Consider the following 21,296-nt stretch of genomic DNA (forward strand, 5'->3'; position numbering starts at 1 on the left):
TGCGTGAGCAAATTGTTGAACAGTTTAAGAAAAATCTTTCTCAACCAGCTATTGCAAGGAATTTAGGGATTTCACCATCTACGGTCCGTAATATCATCAAAGGGTTCAGGGAATCTGGAGAAATCACTGCACGTAAGCAGCTAAGCCCGTGACCTTCGATCCCTCAGGCTGTACTGCATCAACAAGCGACATCAGTGTGTAAAGGATATCACCACATGGGCTCAGGAACACTTCAGAAACCCACTGTCAGTAACTACAGTTGGTCGCTACATCTGTAAGTGCAAGTTAAAACTCTCCTATGCAAGGCGAAAATCGTTTATCAACAGCACCCAGAAATGCCGTCGGCTTCGCTGGGCCTGAGCTCATCTAAGATGGACTGATACAAAGTGGAAAAGTGTTCTGTGGTCTGACGAGTCCACATTTCAAATTGTTTTTGGAAACTGTGGACGTCGTGTCCTTCGGACCAAAGAGGAAAATAACCATCCGGATTGTTATAGGCGCAAAGTTGAAAAGCCAGCATCTGTGATGGTATGGGGGTGAATTAGTGCCCAAGACATGGGTAACTTACACATCTGTGAAGGCGCCATTAATGCTGAAAGGTACATACAGGTATTGGAGTAACATATGTTGCCATCCAAGCAACGTTACAATGGACGCCCCTGCTTATTTCAGCAAGACAATGCCAAGCCACGTGTTACATCAACGTGGCTTCATGGTAAAAGAGTGCGGGTACTAGACTGGCCTGCCTGTAGTCCAGACCTGTCTCCCATTGAAAATGTGTGCCGCATTATGAAGCCTAAAATACCACAACGGAGACCCCCGGACTGTTGAACAACTTAAGCTGTACATCAAGCAAGAATGGGAAAGAATTCCACCTGAGAAGCTTAAAAAATGTGTCTCCTCAGTTTCCAAACATTTACTGAGTTTTGTTAAAAGGAAAGGCCATGTAACACAGTGGTGAACATGCCCTTTCCAAACTACTTTGGCACGTGTTGCAGCCATGAAATTCTAAGTTAATTATTATTTGCAAAAAAAAATTAAGTTTATGAGTTTGAACATCAAATATGTTGTCTTTGTAGTGCATTCAACTGAATATGGGTTGAAAATGATTTGCAAATCATTGTATTCCGTTTATATTTACATCTAACACAATTTCCCAACTCATATGGAAACGGGGTTTGTATAACAATATTAATTTTGATGCATTTATTTGAAAAAAAACAAAACACATTTTTGGTTTAAAATCCCATACTTAGGACTATTGTGATCCTCAATGAAAATCATATTTTCTTGAAAGTCTACAGCTTTAAAACCTTACATTTAAATGCTGAGTTTCGCTTTTTTCCTTTCAAAAAAAGGTCTAATCCAATTTTATTCAGAAGTTACCAGATCGAATTTTATTTTAATTTTCTACTTTTTAAAAGTTCATTTTATTTATTTATATATTTATTTATTTATTATTGTATTTGAAAAAAAAAATGTTCCTAATGGTATTTTACTTTCAATGGTCATTTAAAAAAAAAAAAAAAGGCAGCTTTTGAAATGGGAGTCTGACGTACGAAATGAAAGGGAAACACTGCTGCCAAAGCAGCCTTGGTCACGATCAAGTCGAAAGCCAATTCCACTGGAGGCTTTATCTGGCTCTTGATTTAGACAGTGAGCTTGGCTGCAAACAGATGTGCCTTCAGACGTAATTTCTACGTAAATTCTCCCCTTATCAGTCCAAAACAACACGGTGAAGAATGCATAAACAAAGATAACAGTGCAACAAAAATTTCAATAGCACTCTTTTTTTTGCAGTATTTATTTATTTTTTTTAAATAAAGGCCAGATTCCTTAAATTAAGCCAATGGTCATTATTCAAATAGTAGCACGTTTTTAGGGAACGCCATCCTTGTGAAGTTACTGAGTCTTTTTTGATGTGTATATTGTTTATGTTGTCATATAATCCAAGGATTAAAAGGGGGTACATTTCCCACAGCTTTGGATCAAGGTGGCTTCTTTGAGGGACAAAGTTGAGGTTCTCAAAACATACCAAGGCCACCAAACACACAGTAGGACAACTTATAACCATAAAAGTTTCAATGTGTCCAGTGACAGCCACAACAACACGATGATGCTTTGTTTGCTCCTCTATCTGCAGGTGTGTAGAAACAAAACTAAGAACTGAGGAACATGTCCTCTAACCGGCTTCACTTCCTGTCTCTAAAGACTTGTAAAATGATCTCATTCAGATTTGTTTCCTTCCATAAAGTCGAGTCATCTTGGTTTTCCTGATAACAGTCATCCCTTGAATTGAATTGAATTAAACGTTCAATTATGTATGTATTACAAACCCCAAAACCAGTGAAGATGGCACGTTGTGTAAATCGTAAATACAAATCATTTGCAAATCCCTTTCAACTTATATTCAATAGAATAGACTGCAAAGACAAGATATTTAATGTTCCAACTGAGAAACTTCATTTTTTGGGGGCAAATAATTATTAACTAAATTAAATGGCAGCAACACATAGCAAATAAGTAGTTTTTTACCACTGTGTTACATGGCCTTTCCTTTTAACAACACTCAGTAAACATATGGGAACTGAGGAGACCAATTTTTGAAGTTTTTCAGGTGGAATTCTTTCCCATTCTTGCTTGATGTACAGCTTAAGTTGTTCAACAGTCGTATTTTACGCTTTATAATGTGCCACACATTTTCAATGGGAGATAGGCAGGCCAATCTAGTACCGGCACTCTTGGCATCGTCTTGCTGAAATAAGCAGGGGCGTCCATGATAACGTTGCTTGGATGGCAACATATGTTGCTCCAAAACCTGTATGTACCTTTCAGCATTAATGGTGCCTTCACAGATGTGTAAGTTACCCATGCCTTGGGCACTAATACACCCCCATACCATCACAGATGCTGGCTTTTAAAGGGGAACATTATCACCAGACCTATGTAAGCGTCAATATATACCTTGATGTTGCAGAAAAAAGACAATTTATTTTTTTAGCCGATTTCCAAACTCTAAATGGGTGAATTTTGGCGAATTAAACGCCTTTCTATTTTTCGTCACGTTGTGACGTCATATCGGGAAGCAATCCGCCATTTTCTCACTTTCGTCGGTGTGTTGTCGGAGGGTGTAACAATACAAACAGGGACGGATTCAAGTTGCACCAGTGGCCCAAAGATGCGGAAGTGGCAAGAAATTGGACAAAATTTGTTCAAAATACGAGGCTGTGGGGAAAGCCGACGAAATGGTCAGTCGTTTGTTCCGCACACTTTACCGACGGAAGCTATGCTACGACAGAGATGGCAAGAATGTGTGGATATCCTGCGACACTCAAAGCAGATGCTGACATCAACTCCAAAACTGGACGGATCAGCTTTCAGGAAAAGAGAGCGGATGAGGGTATGTCTACAGAATATATTAATTGATGAAAACTTTATTCATTACTCGCGGTTTTACGGAAATTATTATACATAAACTGTGTTTAGCAATAATTTAGCTTAAAAACATTTATTTTTTTCAATTATTCGAGTAGATTCGGGTAGTCTTGTGTAATGCAGTATTTTGTGTCTATTTAGGTATGGTTAACCTGAGTGCTGAAATAGTGGAAAAATATATGTTCTTAGCGCGCCTGAAATGGGCTGTCTGCACTCTCAAAGTGCATGTTGTTGCCAAATGTATTTCATATGCTGTAAACCTAGTTCATAGTTGTTAGTTTCCTTTAATGCCAAACAAACACATACCAATCGTTGGTTAGAAGGCGATCGCCAAATTCGTCCTCGCTTTCTCCCGTGTCGCTGGCTGTCGGGTCGTTTTCGTCGGCTTCGCTTGCATACGGTTCAAACCGATATGGCTCAATAGCTTCAGTTTCTACAACCATCCGTTTCAATACATGCGTAATCTGTTGAATCGCTTAAGCCGCTGAAATCCGAGTCTGAATCCGAGCTAATGTCGCTATACCTTGCTGTTCTTTCCGCCATGTTTGTTTGTATTGGCATCACTGTGTGACGTCACAGGAAAATGGACGGGTGTATATAACGATGGTTAAAATCAGGCACTTTTAAGCTTTTTTCAGGGATATTGCGTGATGGGTAAAATTTTGAAAAAAAATTAGAAAAATAAAATAAGCCACTGGGAACTGATTTTTAATTGTTTTAACCCTTCTGAAATTGTGATAATGTTCCCCTTTAAACTTTGCGCCTATAACTATCTGGATGGTTCTTTTCCTCTTTGGTCCGGAGGACACCACGTCCACAGTTTCCAAAAACAAGTTGAAATATGGACTCGTCAGACCACAGAACACTTTTTCCACTTTGCATCAGTCCATCTTAGATGAGCTCGGGCCATTTTATCCCTACAAGCCGGTTTCGCAGGTGTCCCTGCTCTTCAGGGAAGTTTATTGTTTTATAAACTCCCCTGAAGAGCAGGGAAACCTGCGAAACAGGCTTGTAGGAATGAAATAGCCTCTGTGTTTTTTCCTCACATAACGTGTATATACATATATATATGCGTTTGTATATAAAGCCCGGCCCTCTGCCAGATTTTTCTAACCCAACGCGGCCCCCCGAGTCAAAAAGTTTGGGGACCCCTGATCTAATGTGTTCTCTCAAAAGTGAAATATTTTTTATCACTATTCATGCTCATAACCTGGCTTTAGTCACACATACTGTATTACTTATGGCATTGTTTTTCAACCTTTTTTTTAATCCAAGGCACATTTTTTTCATTGAAAAAAATCCGGAGGCACACCACCAGCAGAAATCATTAAAAAATGAAACTCAGCAGCCGATATTGACAGTAAAAAGTCATTGTCGCAATTGTTGGGTATGACTTTAAACCATACTTGCCAACCCTCCCGGATTTTCCGGGAGACTCCCGAAATTCAGCGCCTCTCCCGAAAACCTCCCGGGACAAATTTTCTCCCGAAAATCTCCCGAAATTCAGGCGGAGCTGGAAGCCACGCCCCCTCCAGCTCCATGCGGACCTGAGTGACGTGTCAACAGCCTGTATTCACGTCCGCTTTCCCACAATATAAACAGCGTGCCTGCCCAAACACGTTATAACTGTAGAATGATCGAGGGCGAGTTCTTGGTTTGTTATGTGGGTTTATTGTTAGGCGGTTTCATTAACGTCCTCCCAGCACAGTAACAACACAAAACAACAGCAGTCATGTTTTATTCTACCGTAAAGCAGTTTGTCTGCCGTAAACAGCAATGTTGTTGTAATATATTGAGTTGGAGGCAATAAACAGGCGAGGTAATGAAGTAGTCTCTTTACTGTAGACTTCAGAACAGACTCACACACTTGACGTCAGGTGCGCAACACCACCTAAATCGTTGGCCATTCAAAAAGTAACCCCAGTACGCTATAGCCAACATTCACCAGGAGATGGCAACAGACAAACATAGATTACTCTATTACATTCCTCCCCTTTTAGAAATGTAGAAGTTACTCAAAATAAATAAACAACCCAACCAAAACATGCAGCAGCTCAATTAAAAAAACTGTACTTAAGCCACATTCTTTTTTTTTTTTTTTTAGTACTGAACTCTTAACCCTCATTTGTAAACAATAACATGCTTATTATACAAACAGTATTTGTACACCTTTAACACAGATTTGTATACTGTCTTCAGAGATTCAGTTTTTTTGGTGGTACTCAAAACCTTTCTGGGTACTTGCGAAAGGGTGTTCAGCATGGTTAGAAAAATAGTGACAGAGAATAGAACAAGGATGGACAATTCAACCCTTAACTCAACAATGAGTAGATAAGTGTTATGTGTGTGTATATGTGTAAATAAATGAACACTGAAATTCAAGTATTTCTTTTATATATATATATATATATATATATATATATATATATATATATATATATATATATATATATATATATATATATATATATATATATATAATAAAATAAATATATATATAGCTAGAATTCACTGAAAGTCAAGTATTTCTTATGTATATATATATATATATATATAAATGTGGCTTAAGTACAGTTTTTTAATTGAGCTGCTGCATTTTTTGGTTGGGTTGTTTATTTATTTTGAGTAACTTCTATACATTTCTAAAAGGGGAATAATGTAATAGAGTTATCTATGTTTGTCTGTTGCCATCTCCTGGTGAATGTTGGCTATAGCGCACTGGGGTTACTTTTTGGTTGGCCAACGATTTATGTGGTGTTGCGCACCTGACGTCACTCAGGTCCGCATGGAGCTGGAGGGGGCGTGGCTTCCAGCTCCGCCTGAATTTCGGGAGATTTTCGGGAGAAAATTTGTCCCGGGAGGTTTTCGGGAGAGTCGCTGAATTTCGGGAGTCTCCCGGAAAATCCGGGAGGGTTGGCAAGTATGGGTTACGCTGCCGAGCTCTAGACAGCACCGACACTCAACAACGGCACATTATTTGCAGACTATAATTACTTGATATTTTTACCCCAAATAGGTGAAATTACATAATCTCCCACGGCACACCAGACTGTATCTCACGGCACACTAGTGGCTGAAAAACACAGACTTATGGAACATCATTTTGCATTAGAAGGGACCTCGAACAACCTTTATTAGGATTTGAACTATCTTTTTTTTTTTTAATTCGGTAAATGTACTGGAACCTTGGAGTTCAGCAAGTGCGTAGCAGATTCCTCCATCATTTAATCATATTTATCACCTTTTGGACCTGCCATTTGCAGAATAGTTGATTTTACCGCAAAGCTCTTTCCCTTTCATCCGGTGCACAGTGTGACACTTGAGCACGGCTGTTTGTTTTGGACTTCATGGCCAGCCTGTCTTAAGTGTGGAAAGTGAAAAAGACCCCATGGCTCGCATTTGATGAGAAGAGACAGTGATGAGAGTCCAACACCTATCAGTGAATGGAGTTGTACCTCCGGGTAAAGGTGAGCCAAAACGAACCCTGGCCAGTTAGTGCTAATCGCCTTCAGACATTTGCTTTGGCAAACAGGAGAACCCCCCCCCCCCCCCCCCCAACCCTCCCAACGTACACTGTTAGCTTTTATAGCCACAAGTCAGCATGACCTCCAACAGGGCTTCTGTCTTATTGTTACTGCTTTGCATGGTGACCCTGTGTCCTTTCATACAGACTATGTGTACTAACTTCACGCTGGAATCTCCAAACTGTGGGATGCCGTCCTGTTTTACTTTGTCTGGATGAAGATGTACTTGACTATAGAGGCTGTTAACATTTCTCAGGCTTGAAATCATGCATTTTATCAGACATTCTTGGCTGATGATAGAAGAGATCTAGAAACCCCCATGTTTTGGACAACATTGCTGGTGGTTGCATTGCCAAAGCCCTGTCAAACTTCTCCTACAGCATCCCGGAAGACAGTGCATGCCTCAACGGGACATCCATTTTCTACCGCTTGTCCCTTTCGGGGTCTTTCTCAGCTGCATTCGGGTGGAAGGCGGGGTACACCCTGGACAAGTCGCTACCTCATCGCAGGGTCAACACAGATAGACAGACAACATTCACACACTAGGGCCAATTTAGTGTTGCCAATCAACCTATTCCCAGGTGCATGTTTTTGGAGGTGGGAGGAAGCCGGAGTACCCGGAGGGAACCCACGCAGTCACGGGGAGAACATGCAAACTCCATACAGAAAGATCGGGATTGAACTCAGGACCTTCGTATTGTGAGGCACATGCACTAACCCCTGGTCAACCGTGCTGCCCCTCAATAATATAGAAATTAAACTTGGAAATACCTTAGGTATTTTTTTAGAGATGTCCGATAATGGCTTTTTTGCCGATATCCGATATTCCGATATTGTCCAACTCTTAATTACAGATTCCGATATCAACCGATACCGATATATACAGTCGTGGAATTATGATAAATGATAAATGGGTTGTACTTGTATAGCGCTTTTCTACCTTCAAGGTACTCAAAGCGCTTTGACACTACTTCCACATTTACCCATTCACACACCCATTCACACACTGATGGAGGGAGCTGCCATGCAAGGCGCTAACCAGCACCCATCAGGAGCAAGGGTGAAGTGTCTTGCTCAGGACACAACGGACATGACGAGGTTGGTACTCGGTGGGGATCTAACCAGGGACCCTCGGGTCGCGCACGGCCATTCTTCCACTGCGCCACGCCGTCCCTGGTTCAACACAATTAACACATTATTATGCCTAATTTTGTTGTGATGCCCCGCTGGATGCATTAAACAATGTAAGAAGGTTTTCCAAAATAAATCAACTCAAGTTATGGAAGAAAATGCCAACATGGCACTGAGATATTTATTATTGAAGTCACAAAGTGCATTATTTTTTTTAACATGCCTCAAAACAGCAACTTGGAATTTGGGACATGCTCTCCCTGAGAGTTGGGGGGGGTTTGGCGGGGGGTGTATATTGTAGCATCCCGGAAGAGTTAGTGCTGCAAGGGGTTCTGGGTATTTGTTCTGTTGTGTTTATGTTGTGTTACGGTGCGGATGTTCTCCCGAAATGTGTTTGTCATTCTTGTTTGGTGTGGGTTCACAGTGTGGCGCATATTTGTAACAGTGTTAAAGTTGTTTATACGGCCACCCTCAGTGTGACCTGTATGGCTGTTGAGCAAGTATGCATTGCATTCACTTGTGTGTGTGTGAAAAGCCGTAGATATTATGTAATTGGGCCGGCACGCAAAGGCAGTGCCTTTAAGGTTTATTGGCGCTCTGTACTTCTCCCTACGTCCGTGTACCACTCCGTACAGCTGCGTTTTAAAAAGTCATACATTTTACTTTTTGAAACCGATACCGATAATTTCCGATATTACATTTTAAACCATTTATATCGGCAGTCCGATATTATCGGACATCTCTACTCACAAGTCATTTCACTCAACGTCCTCCATCAAGAAGATGCTTTGACACAGCAAAGTAGCCATGCGGTTTAGCGTGGTGGTCAGCAAGTCTTTAGTGCCGTCCTAGTGGCACCCTGGAGCATTTTTTTAAAAGCATTGAAAATGGAAAAAGATGGGGGGGAAAATCTTTTTTTTTGTTTTAGTATATTTTTTGTTTGAGGACAAACATGACACAAACCTTCCCAATTGTTAGAAAGCCCACTGTTTAATATGTTTGTGTGTATGATTCACTGATGAGAGTATTTGGTGAACATCATTTTGTCCTACTTTTTTCGGCGGTTCTTGAACTCACCATAGTGTGGACTGTGTCGCAACAGTTTGTTTACATGTAGAATCCTCCACTCTGTCTTTGTCTCATTTTGTCCACCAAAAGTTTCATGCTGTGCGTGAATGCACAAAGGTGTGCTTTGTTGATGTTATTGACTTGTTGGCGTGCTAATCAGGCATATTTGGTCAGTGCATGACTGCAAGCTAATCAAAGCTAACATGCTATATAGGCTAGCTGTATGTACATATTACATCATTATCCCTCATTTGTAGGTATATTTGAGCTCATGTAATTTCCTTTTCTTTTATCATCTTTGTATATAATTTAGTTTTGCATGTCTCATGACACATTATCTGTATGTAATATTGGCTGCATTTCAGATAGTTGTTTGTGTGCCATGTTGTTCCAGACCACAGCAAACATTACCTAGCTTGCCAAAGATTGTAATAATTCCATTAGAAGAAGACAGCCTGCCGTTTCCTTTAACTTGGACACTCACATCTATACCTTTGGCCATTAAAAGCCAGTCATTTCCAGGAGTTATTTCGCCTTCTGAGTAGCCTCTGATTTACTAATGGTTTCTAATGTTGTAAAAATGTTCAGAATAAATATTACATTTCAAAATTTTTGTCAATGAAGATTTGTTTCAGCCTGCGACACATAGTCATTTCTATAGTAGGCTATTATAGCTAATATAGACACTTACATCATGTGTTGCCTTCATTATAATGCTTTTAATTTTTTGCCAATATGGCTCTTTCAACTTTTTGGGTTGCCGACCCCTGGGTTAGCGTGTTGTATAAAATTCTAGATTTTGAAGGATCGAATCTCCGTTAGAGCATCACTACGATGAGTTTGCATATTCGGGTACACCGGCAACATTCCACATCCCAAAAAAACATCCATGTTAAAGGAAACTTGTGTTAAACAATGCTAACACATCCAATAACACTGCAAGAGAGACATAGTAGATAAAAAGACTAGATTTTAGGGAAAAAAAATATTAAAAACTAGTGAAATTATCTGTCCATGCAGCTAGTAATTTTTACTTGATAAGACATCCTAAATTAAGATCCGTATATCTAGAAATAAGCAGAGGTATTTTATTCTGAAAACAAGCATTAGTCAACTTGCAATTCTTAAAATTAAGCATCCTCTGGATGCTGCATAATCTTTAATCAAGATTTTATATGTGAGGATAACCAAAATATCTTATTTAATTAGTTATTTTTTTCAATTGTAATATTTTTAAACTAGAATTGACAATATAAAATGTATTATCCATGCTAAAATTAAAATTAAGATTATGATGTAAAGTCAATGACTAAATATAAGTAAGTAGCTCTTAAAATTAAGGATTTTTTTTTTAGAAATAAATGTGTAAATCTTAGCAAGTGGAAAATCATTTGCAGTGCATAAGGTTGATGCATGTTAGTGTGAGCATGCACGCAGTCTTGGATGCCTCGGTTTTGCAGTTTGGCTACGTTGTGATGTCACGGCGAGGTGGAAGTACTTATTTGGACATTAGGTCAAGTGGGAGGAGCTCCTCTGCCTCTGCTTCAGGCTATAGGACAGGGAAACAGGGACATAAATGCTGCGGAAAGTTACTTTTTTATGCACTCTGAATCAATTAGGTTAGGTGTGCCATACCTAATCTTGTTACCGGGTGATTCTATATAATGTTTATGAAGATTTTTTTTTTTTTTTTTAAATAGCACTGGCAAATTCAAGATGTATATTTTCACAGTGTACATCTTCAAAAGATAAAGTATGAAACCTTTGGAGAGTGTGGGGCCTGGTTTCATTTGCAATCCGGGAACGCCTCCAGAATCGAACATCTTGCAGACAGACTCAAATAACAGGTTATAAAAGTGACTGTGGAGCAAAGTTTACACAAAATACAAACCGAAGCATATCCAAAACATAATATCTAGACCACAGGGATGAGTTTTAAATGTAGACTAAACTAATCAGTGGTCCCCCTTAAGCAAACTGAAGATTTGAATTTGTCCAATGTTGTGTCTACTGTATACTGTATGTGTGGTCGTGTCTGGGGCTGCATGAGTGCTGCCTGTACTACAGAGCTGCAGTTTACTGGGTCGTATGGTAGTTTTCCACCAAGCTTACTTCGGCCTTATGGAGGTAGATGATGGTAGAAGTAGATGGATTTTTTTTTTAATATTTAATTTTCAAGACACTTGATTCACTGTATGTACACATCAATACATGGAAATAGATCATTTGAATTACATTGTTTTTTGACTCAGTTTGTTCAATGAATTACTACTGTCATCTACTGTACATATACCGTATTTTCCGGACCATAGGGCACATCGGATTATAAGGCGCACTGCACGATGAATGGTCTATTTTTGATCTTTTTACATATAAAATGCGCACTGGATTATAGGGCGCATTAAAGGAGTCATGTTATTTTATTTTTTTTTTCAAAATTAAAAACACTTTCTTGTGGTCTACATAACATGTAATGGTGGTTCTTTTGTCAAAATGTTGCATAGATGATGTTTTACAGATCATCTTCAAGCCGCTTTCTGAAATGCGCCGTTTTGTGGGCGGTCTTATTTACGTGGCTCACCTTCGACAACGTCTTTTCTCCGTCATCTTTGTTGTAGCGGTGTAGCGTGCAAGGACGGGGTGGAAGAAGTGTCAAAAGATGGAGCTAACTGTTTTAATGACATTCAGACTTTACTTAAATCAATAACGGAGCAGCATCTACTTATCCAGAAACAACAACAAATGTGTCTCGTGAAAAACCGTCCGAACGGAACTCTATTAACTAAAGTTCCTTGGGTGAATAATGTACACTCACTACACCGGTATGTTTTAGCGCTTTCATGGCGAGTTTACGGACAGATATAAGTTAGAGCTTTACACTACTTTATATTAGAAATGGCAACAGCGGAGGATGAATGTCCCATAACAAGAAGATAGAGAAAAAGAATAAGCTTATCGACTATGGTGTCGGCACGGACTACAAAGGTGGACTCGCGCAATTTTTCAGGATTTATGCAGATCCCAAATACAAATCAGCAGGTACCAGAAGGTACCAGAAGGTACCGTTATATATATATATATATATATATATATATATATATATATATATATATATATATATATATATATGTATATATATATATATATATATATATATATACATATATATATATATATATATATATATATATATATATATATATATATATATATATATATATATATTTATATTTATATTTATATATATATATATATATATATATATATATATATATATATATATATATATATATATATATATATATATATATATATATATATATATATGATAAAAATGGTACCACTTTTATATTTTTCTTTGCTTGTTTTTTTATTGTAGCAACATGGTGGTTAACGCCTTGGAGACTTGTGTATGTGTGTACATGTTAATAAAAAAATAAAATAAAACAAAATTAAATTAAATTATAAAAAAAAAATATATATATATATATATATATATATATATATATATATATATATATATATATATATATATATATGTATACAGCCCAGTCCCCGGTCAAATTGTTTTAACCCAATGCGGCCCCCGAGTCAAAAAGTTTGGGGACCCCTGCTTTAAAAGATACAATAAAACCGTTTTTGAGATGTAAAGGGTTATGCAACGGGTCAATACTTCTAAGAGCTACACAGGAACCCAGCAAATAATTCCGGCTCATACGACACAGTCATACACAACAACACATCCCATTTCCATCATGAAAATTACCTCGCAGGCAGGAATAATTAGAGCAACCAAAACAGAGCGATTACCTTTTCCAGGAAAAATTTGGCATCCGACTTACTTGTAGAGACTGTCAGGCTCCAGGCACTTGAATACGACAGAATAAAGCAGAGCGTGGGGATGTTCGCCGCTCCTCTTGCCGGGTACCACGCAGGACGAACCCAAACCGGACAAGAGATCGTCCAGCAGGCTCAACACTTCACCTGGTGGAGAGACGGAATGGGAAGGAGGGTCAAGACACAAAGATCAAACATCTAAAAAAAAGTTGTAGGTCATTAGCCGAAACCATACTAATTGAGGCATTGAAAAAAAATTATGAAAATAGATGCACATATATGTAAAATGCTGCCATACAGTAGCAAGAAACACGTCAATAATGAATAAAGCAAAACATGTCCTAGACCAGGGATGTCAAACTTATTTTAAATCGGGGGCCACATGGAGAAAAATCTACTCCCAAGTGGGCCGGTCTGGTAAAATGACGGCACAATAACTTAAAAATAAAGACAACTTCAGATTGTTTTATTTGTTTAAAAATAGAACAAGCACATTCTGAAATTGTACAAATCATAATGTTGTTTTTTTTTTTTACAATTACCTGTTGCGGTTATTAATATATTTTCTCTATTTGTCCTTATTTATCTTTTCTGAATAAATTATGTGATAATGTTCAGTCAACTCATTGGTGTTAATTTTCAATTACAGTATGTTATTTATGTAGTTTGATCATTTTCCTTGACTGATGTGGTTTATTTTGTGCATAAGTAGCATCATCGACAAAGATACAAATAATTACTATTCTTAGACTATCTTGTATCTTAGACTTAGACTTGTCTAAGTCCAAGATACAAAGAATTGCTATTGCGACATCCAGTGGACACATTTAGAACAGCAGTTTCTTTCATTTAAAAAAAATCAGGTTCATTTTTATACTTAGCAAACTCATCCCGCGGGCCGGGTAAAACTGTTTGCGGGCCTGATCCGGTCATACGTTAGACACCCCCGTCCTAGACCAAAAATCCCATCATATTCTTTACTGCTCGCGAGTGTTTTCATATCTGAGTTATTGTGCAGAAATATGGGGAAACAACTACAAATGGGCGCTTCGTTCACTATCTGTGTTACAAAAAAGATCAATTAGAATAATACATAATGTTGGATATATAGAACATACAAACCCTTTATTTATTAAATAAAAAATATTGAAATTCAACAATTTGGTGCATGCAAACAGCTAAAATTATGTACAACGCAAACTATAAACTATTATTGTTTATAGTTATATATATATATATATATATATATATATATATATATATATATATATATATAACTATAAACTATTATTGTTTATAGTTATATATATATATATATATATATATATATATATATATATATATATATATATATATATATATATATATATATATATATGTGAGTGTGAATGTTGTCTGTCTATCTGTGTTGGCCCTGCGATGAGGTGGCGACTTGTCTAGGGTGTACCCCGCCTTCCGCCCGATTGTAGCTGAGATAGGCTCCAGCGCCCCCCGCGACCCCGAAGGGAATAAGCGGTAGAAAATGGATGGATGGATATATATATATATATATATATATATATATATATATATATATATATATATATATATATATAAAAAATATATATATATATGTATATATATATATATATATGTGTATATATATATATATATATATATATATATATATATATATATATATATATATATATAAAAAATATATATATATATGTATATATATATATATATATGTATATATATATATATATATATATATATATATATATATATATATATATATATGTATATATATATATATATATATATATATATATATATATATATATATATATATATATATATATATATATATATACATATATATATATATATATATATATATATATATATATATATATATATATATATAGTCCTATATGTGTATAACTAATTTATTTTAAATGTATTTATTTATTTATTACTCCGGTACTCTTGTCTTGTTCTGTATATTGTACAGTATTTTGTATTTTGTATAGTGTTTTGTATATTGTACAGGATTGCTTATTATTTTTATTGGATAGTAGTTTGTTTATTTCAATTCTTAGTTTTATCTTTATTACTTCTTGTGTAATTTATTTTGTATCCCATATTTGTTCCCACTACCACACCTTAAAGGGGAACATTATCACCAGACCTATGTAAGCGTCAATATATACCTTGATGTTGCAGAAAAAAGACCATATATTTTTTCAACCGATTTCCGAACTCTAAATGGGTGAATTTTGGCGAATTAAACCCCTTTCTAGTATTCGCTCTCGGAGCGATGACGTCACGTTGTGACGTCACATCGGGAAGCAATCCGCCATTTTCTCAAACACCGATTCAAATTAGCTCTGTTATTTTCCGTTTTTTTGACTGTTTTCTGTACCTTGGAGACATCATGCCTCGTCGGTGTGTTGTCGGAGGGTGTAACAACACGAACAGGGACGGATTCAAGTTGCACCAGTGGCCCAAAGATGCGAAAGTGGCAAGAAATTGGACGTTTGTTCCGCACACTTTACCGACGAAAGCTATGCTACGACAGAGATGGCAAGAATGTGTGGATATCCTGCGACACTCAAAGCAGATGCATTTCTAACGATAAAGTCAAAGAAATCTGCCGCCAGACCCCCATTGAATCTGCCGGAGTGTGTGAGCAATTCAGGGACAAAGGCCCTCGGTAGCACGGCAAGCAATGGCGGCAGTTTGTTCCCGCAGACGAGCGAGCTAAACCCCCTGGATGTCTTGGCTCACACCGTCAAGAGAAGAATATCGACCCTAGCTTCCCTGGCCTGCTGACATGAGGGTATGTCTACAGAATATAATAATTGATGAAAATTGGGCTGTCTGCACTCTCAAAGTGCATGTTGTTGCCAAATGTATTTCATATGCTGTAAACCTAGTTCATAGTTGTTAGTTTCCTTTAATGCCAAACAAACACATACCAATCGTTGGTTAGAAGGCGATCGCCGAATTCGTCCTCGCTTTCTCCCGTGTCGCTGGCTGTCGTGTCGTTTTCGTCGGTTTCGCTTGCATACGGTTCAAACCGATATGGCTCAATAGCTTCAGTTTCTTCTTCAATTTCGTTTTCGCTACCTGCCTCCACACTACAACCATCCGTTTCAATACATGCGTAATCTGTTGATTCGCTTAAGCCGCTGAAATCCGAGTCTGAATCCGAGCTAATGTTGCTATAGCTTGCTGTTCTATCTGCCATGTTTGTTTGTGTTGGCATCACTATGTGACGTCACAGGAAAATGAACGGGTGTATATAACGATAGTTATTCTATTCTATATTGAGTTATTGTGCAGAAATATCGGGAAACAACTACAAATGGGCGCTTCGTTCACTAACTGTGTTACAAAGAAGATACATTAGAATAATACATAATGCTGGCTATAGAGAACATACAAACCCTTTATTTATTAAATTACATATATTGAAATTCAACAATTTGGTGCATTTGCAAACAGCTAAAATGATGTACAACACAAACTATATAACCTGCTACCCAAGAATGTACAACAATTATTCTCAACAAAAGAGTAGAAATATAACCTTGGAGACAAATCTTGAAACATTTGTATGCACGTACAACACTTAAAACCTTTAGCATATCCATATGTGGAATTAAATTATGTAATGGATTAACCAAAGAAATCAAACAAAGTACCAATATGATTCACTTTAAGAGACTGTTCAAACTACAAGTGTTCACAAAGTACACAGAACAATAATTATGATGAACATTTTGAACCCTTTTTAAAAAAAAACATTTTTAGATAAAAAATGATTTATGGATTTAATATGTGTTTACTTACTATGGTATATTATTTATTTTTTATTTATTCACCTGTCTGTTACAAAGAACAAGGAAACGGGATACAATTGCTATGGTATGAAAAGGGGTAGGATTAAATAAGCTCTGCTTCTTCCTACTCCTTTTCGGGTGTGCTGTATTGAAACAACTGCAAATATGTGACGCATTACATTGTATCGTATGCATGTTTGAAATAAACTGAAACTGAACTGAACAGTTTTATCAGAACGAGATGACATCCTCATGCAAGAGCAAAACAGACACTTTTTTTCCGAATAAATTGTGTGCTTTTACTCGTAATGGAAATGACAAAAAGATTCCAATGTCATCAATGTCGAGTTTTTAAGGTGTGTTTTTTTTTTTTAAGTGTAAACCCACTATTTTGCTATTTTCCAGTGCTTGTGGGGATGATGGAAAGGTGAGAGCTATCAAAACAGTAAAAAAAAAGCTCCGAAAAGGTTAGGTTTCCAACAATTTCTACGCCAAGGAAAGGGCAGATTAGCTTTAGTTTATAATAACAGCGCCAACTTGTAAACAAGAGGGTAAATCTGGCTGGCAGAGGACAAATTAGGAAGGGTTGCTGAAGAAGAAATGGAAAACAATTCTCCGAATGTGTGATTTGACCTTTTCACGGAAAGAAATGTGTTTACACTGTATGAAATATTTTCCTAAAAATGCATTCCGGTGCTGCTGTTCCTTCGAAGATTTGCCCTTTTCTAAATCAGATCTCATGTTGCTTTTATTGTTTTCATTATGTTGGTCCGCCAATAAAATTAATATTATTTGTAGAATTTCTGTGTGTAGAATAGTTAGGGACGGGTACCGGATTTGGTACTTTTATAGGCACCGACTGAATTTCGGTGGTACAACCCGGTATCGATTTAAGTAAAATGAAACGGTGCCATATTTCGAAACCTTAGTTCGGGGGTCAGCAACCCGTTGCTCTTTAGCACCGCCCTAGTGGCTCCATGGAGCTTTTTCAAAAATGGAAAAAGATGGGGAAACATATATTTGTTGTTTTAATAATGTTTCTGTAGGAGGACAAACATGACACAAACCTTCCTAATTGTTAGAAAGCCCACTGTTGAATATGTTTGTGTTTATGCTTCACTGATGACAATATTTGGCCAGCGCCGTTTTGTCCTACTAATTTTGGCGGTCCTTGAACTCACCGTAGTTGGTTTTTGTGTACAACTTTCTCCGTCGCTGCTACAGAAAGACGTGTTTGTCTCATTCTGTCCACCAAACGTTTTATGCTGTGCGTGAATGCACAAAGGTGAGCTTTGTTGATGTCATTGACTTGCATGGAGTGCTAATAATCTATGCTAATATGCTATATTTAGGCTAACTGTGTGTACATATTGCATCATTATGCCTCGTTTGTTAGTATATTCGAGTTTATTTAATTTCCTTTACTTATGTTGTCTGTGTATTTAATTTATATTTGCTTGTCTCATGACAAGAGATGTCCGATAATGGCTTTTTTGCCGATATCCGATATATACAGTCGTGGAATTAACACATTAATATGCCTAATTTTGTTTTGATGCCCCGCTGGATGCATTAAACAATGTAACAAGGTTTTCCAAAATAAGAGAACAACTTCAACTCAAGTTATGGAAAAAAATGCCAACATGGCACTGCCATATTTGTTATTGAAGTCACAAAGTGCATTATTTTTTTTAACATGCCTCAAAACAGCAGCATAGAATTTGGGACATGTTGAGGTGGGCGGGGTTGGGGGGGGGGTGTATTGTAGCGTCCCGGAAGAGTTAGTACTGCAAGGGGTTCTGGGTATTTGTTTTGTTGTGTTTATGTTGTGTTACAGTGCGGATGTTCTACCAACATGTGTTTGTCATTCTTGTTTGGTGTGGGTTCACAGTGTGGCGCATATTTGTAACAGTGTTAAAGTTGTTTATACGGCCACCCTCAGTGTGACCTGTATGGCTGTTGATCAAGTATGCAGTGCATTCACTTGTGAGTGTGTCTAAAGCCGTAAGTATTATGTGATTGGGCCGAAACGCAAAGGCAGTGCCTTTAAAGTTTATTGGCGCTCTGTACTTCTCCCTACGTCCGTGTACCACTCCGTACAGCGGCGTTTTAAAAAGTCATAAATTTTACTTTTTGAAACCGATACTGATAATTTCCGATATTACATTTCAAAGCATTTATCGGACGATAATATCGGCAGTCCGATATTATCGGACATCCCTGTACAAGACAACTTGTCTTTTAGTAGTAAGTAAGCAAACAAAGGTTCCTAATTTAGCGGCATTTTTTTCCATAACTTGAGATGATTTATTTTGGAAAACCTTGTTACATTGTTTAATGCATCCAGCGGGGCATCACAACAAAAGTATGCATAATAATGTGTTAATTCCACGACTGTATATATCGGTATCGGTTGATATCGGAATCGGTAATTAAGAGTTGGACAATATCGGCAAAAAAGCCATTATCGGACAACTCTAGTCTTGTATGTTCAGTATTTTATTTAAGGACAAACTTGCAATAATAAACATATGTTTAATGTACTGTAAGATTTTTTGTTCAAATACAGCAATTTTTTGTGGTCCCCTTTATTTAGAAAAGTACCGAAAAGTATCGAAATAATTTTGGTACCGGTACCGGTACCAAAATATTGGTATCGGTACAACACTAGTGCAACATAAGACTAGTTTCAGCTTCATGGCAAAGACTACTTTCTGACTACGACAAAACACCGTACATTTCACACTACTAATGTCTTGGAATTGCAACTGCATGCAAAGTTTTCAAATGTTTAAAAAAAAACAAAAAACAACAACATTTTTATCACTAAACAATTAACATTTATAAACACAAATGTACATACAATTGGTACCAATGAGTACCAGTTTCGATTCCCAGGTACCGGGAATTGGTACCGTATTATTTCAAATGTGAAACATCCCCAAATCCCTAAGTATAACACTGCTAGATTCTATATGTCATGTGTATATGTCCTGTAAAAAAAATGAGGACTGTACTCATATATGTAAACTAACTCTTATAATCCTGAACGGCTGCACAGAAACGAATGAAAATTTGGTAAAATATAAACAAGCACACCTACTGTGTTGCCTGTGCTGTCACTTTATTAAAGAACACAGCACATGGTGGCGCTGTTACTGGACTTGAAATGTGCTTTCATAAAGACCCACTGTAACGTTTTGGTATCTTTCAGGATGACCATCAAATTTGGTACACACTTTTAGGGGACTGACAAGCACATGTCTGTACAATTTGAGCAAGATTGGTTGAAAAAACAAGGCTGCCATCAACTCAAATGTCTTTGCATATCGCAATTATTGGACATAAATATTGATCTCATGTCTAAAGTTTGATGATATCTAGAGATGTCCGATAATATCGGACTGCCAATATTATCGGCCGATAAATGCTTTATAATGTAACATCGGAAATTATCAGTATCAGTTTCAAAAAGTAAAATTTATGACTTTTTAAAACGCCGCTGTACGGAGTGGTACACGGACGTAGGGAGAGGTACAGAGCGCCAATAAACCTTAAAGGCACTGCCTTTGCATGCCGGCCCAATCACATAATATCTACGGCTTTTCACACACATAAGTGAATGCAATTCATACTTGGTCAACAGCCATACAGGTCACACTGAGGGTGGCCGTATAAACAACGTTAACACTGTTACAAATATGCGCCACACTGTGAACCCACACCAAACAAGAATGACAAACACCTTTCGGGAGAACATCAGCACCGTAACACAACATAAACACAACAGAATAAATACCCAGAACCCCTTGCAGCACTAACTCTTCCGGGACGCTACAATATACACCCCCCGCTACCCCCTACCCCCCCACCTCAACCCCGCCCACCTCAACCTCCTCATGCTCTCTCAGTGAGAGCATATCCCAAATTCCAAGCTGCTGTTTTGAGGCATGTTAAAAAAAATAATGCACTTTGTGATTTAAATAATAAATATGGCAGTGCCATGTTGGCATTTTTTCCCATAACTTAAGTTGATTTATTTTGGAAAACCTTGTTACATTGTTTAATGCATCCAGCGAGGCATCACAACAAAATTAGGCATAATAATGTGTTAATTCCACGACTGTATAAATCGATATTGGTTGATATCGGAATCGGTAATTAAGAGTTGGACAATATCGGAATATCGGATATCGGCAAAAAAGCCATTATCGGACATCTCTAATGATATCATTATTACTTGCATGCAAGCGTGCCTTCCAAAGAATTTCATTTTGCATTTCTTTCACTGCAGTTGATACACTTTATAAGTTGTTTTCATTACAATTAGCAGACTTGGTTACCCCCCGCGACCCCGAAAGGGACAAGTGGTAGAAAAATGGATGGATGGGTTATTTAAATGCCAACATTTGGCAGATCAATACCATATTTTTCGGACTATAAGGCGCACTTAAAATCCTTTCATTTTCTC

At 37.4% G+C, this 21,296-nt stretch overlaps 1 protein-coding gene across 4 annotated transcripts in view; it reads right to left on the reverse strand.

Annotated features, from left to right (window-relative positions):
• The window catches only part of LOC133574886 (astrotactin-2), a 752,799-nt gene that overhangs the window by 61,661 nt on the left and 669,842 nt on the right, over positions 1-21,296 (reverse strand). For all 4 annotated transcript variants that reach the window (XM_061927222.1, XM_061927221.1, XM_061927224.1 and 1 more), the window contains one exon: positions 13,001-13,142. In XM_061927222.1, coding sequence (XP_061783206.1) covers positions 13,001-13,142 — 142 coding nt within the window. The remainder of the gene's footprint in view (positions 1-13,000; positions 13,143-21,296) is intronic.

This window comes from Nerophis lumbriciformis, linkage group LG32 (assembly GCF_033978685.3).
Source record: "Nerophis lumbriciformis linkage group LG32, RoL_Nlum_v2.1, whole genome shotgun sequence".
In the NCBI taxonomy this organism is placed as follows: Eukaryota; Metazoa; Chordata; class Actinopteri; order Syngnathiformes; family Syngnathidae; genus Nerophis; species Nerophis lumbriciformis.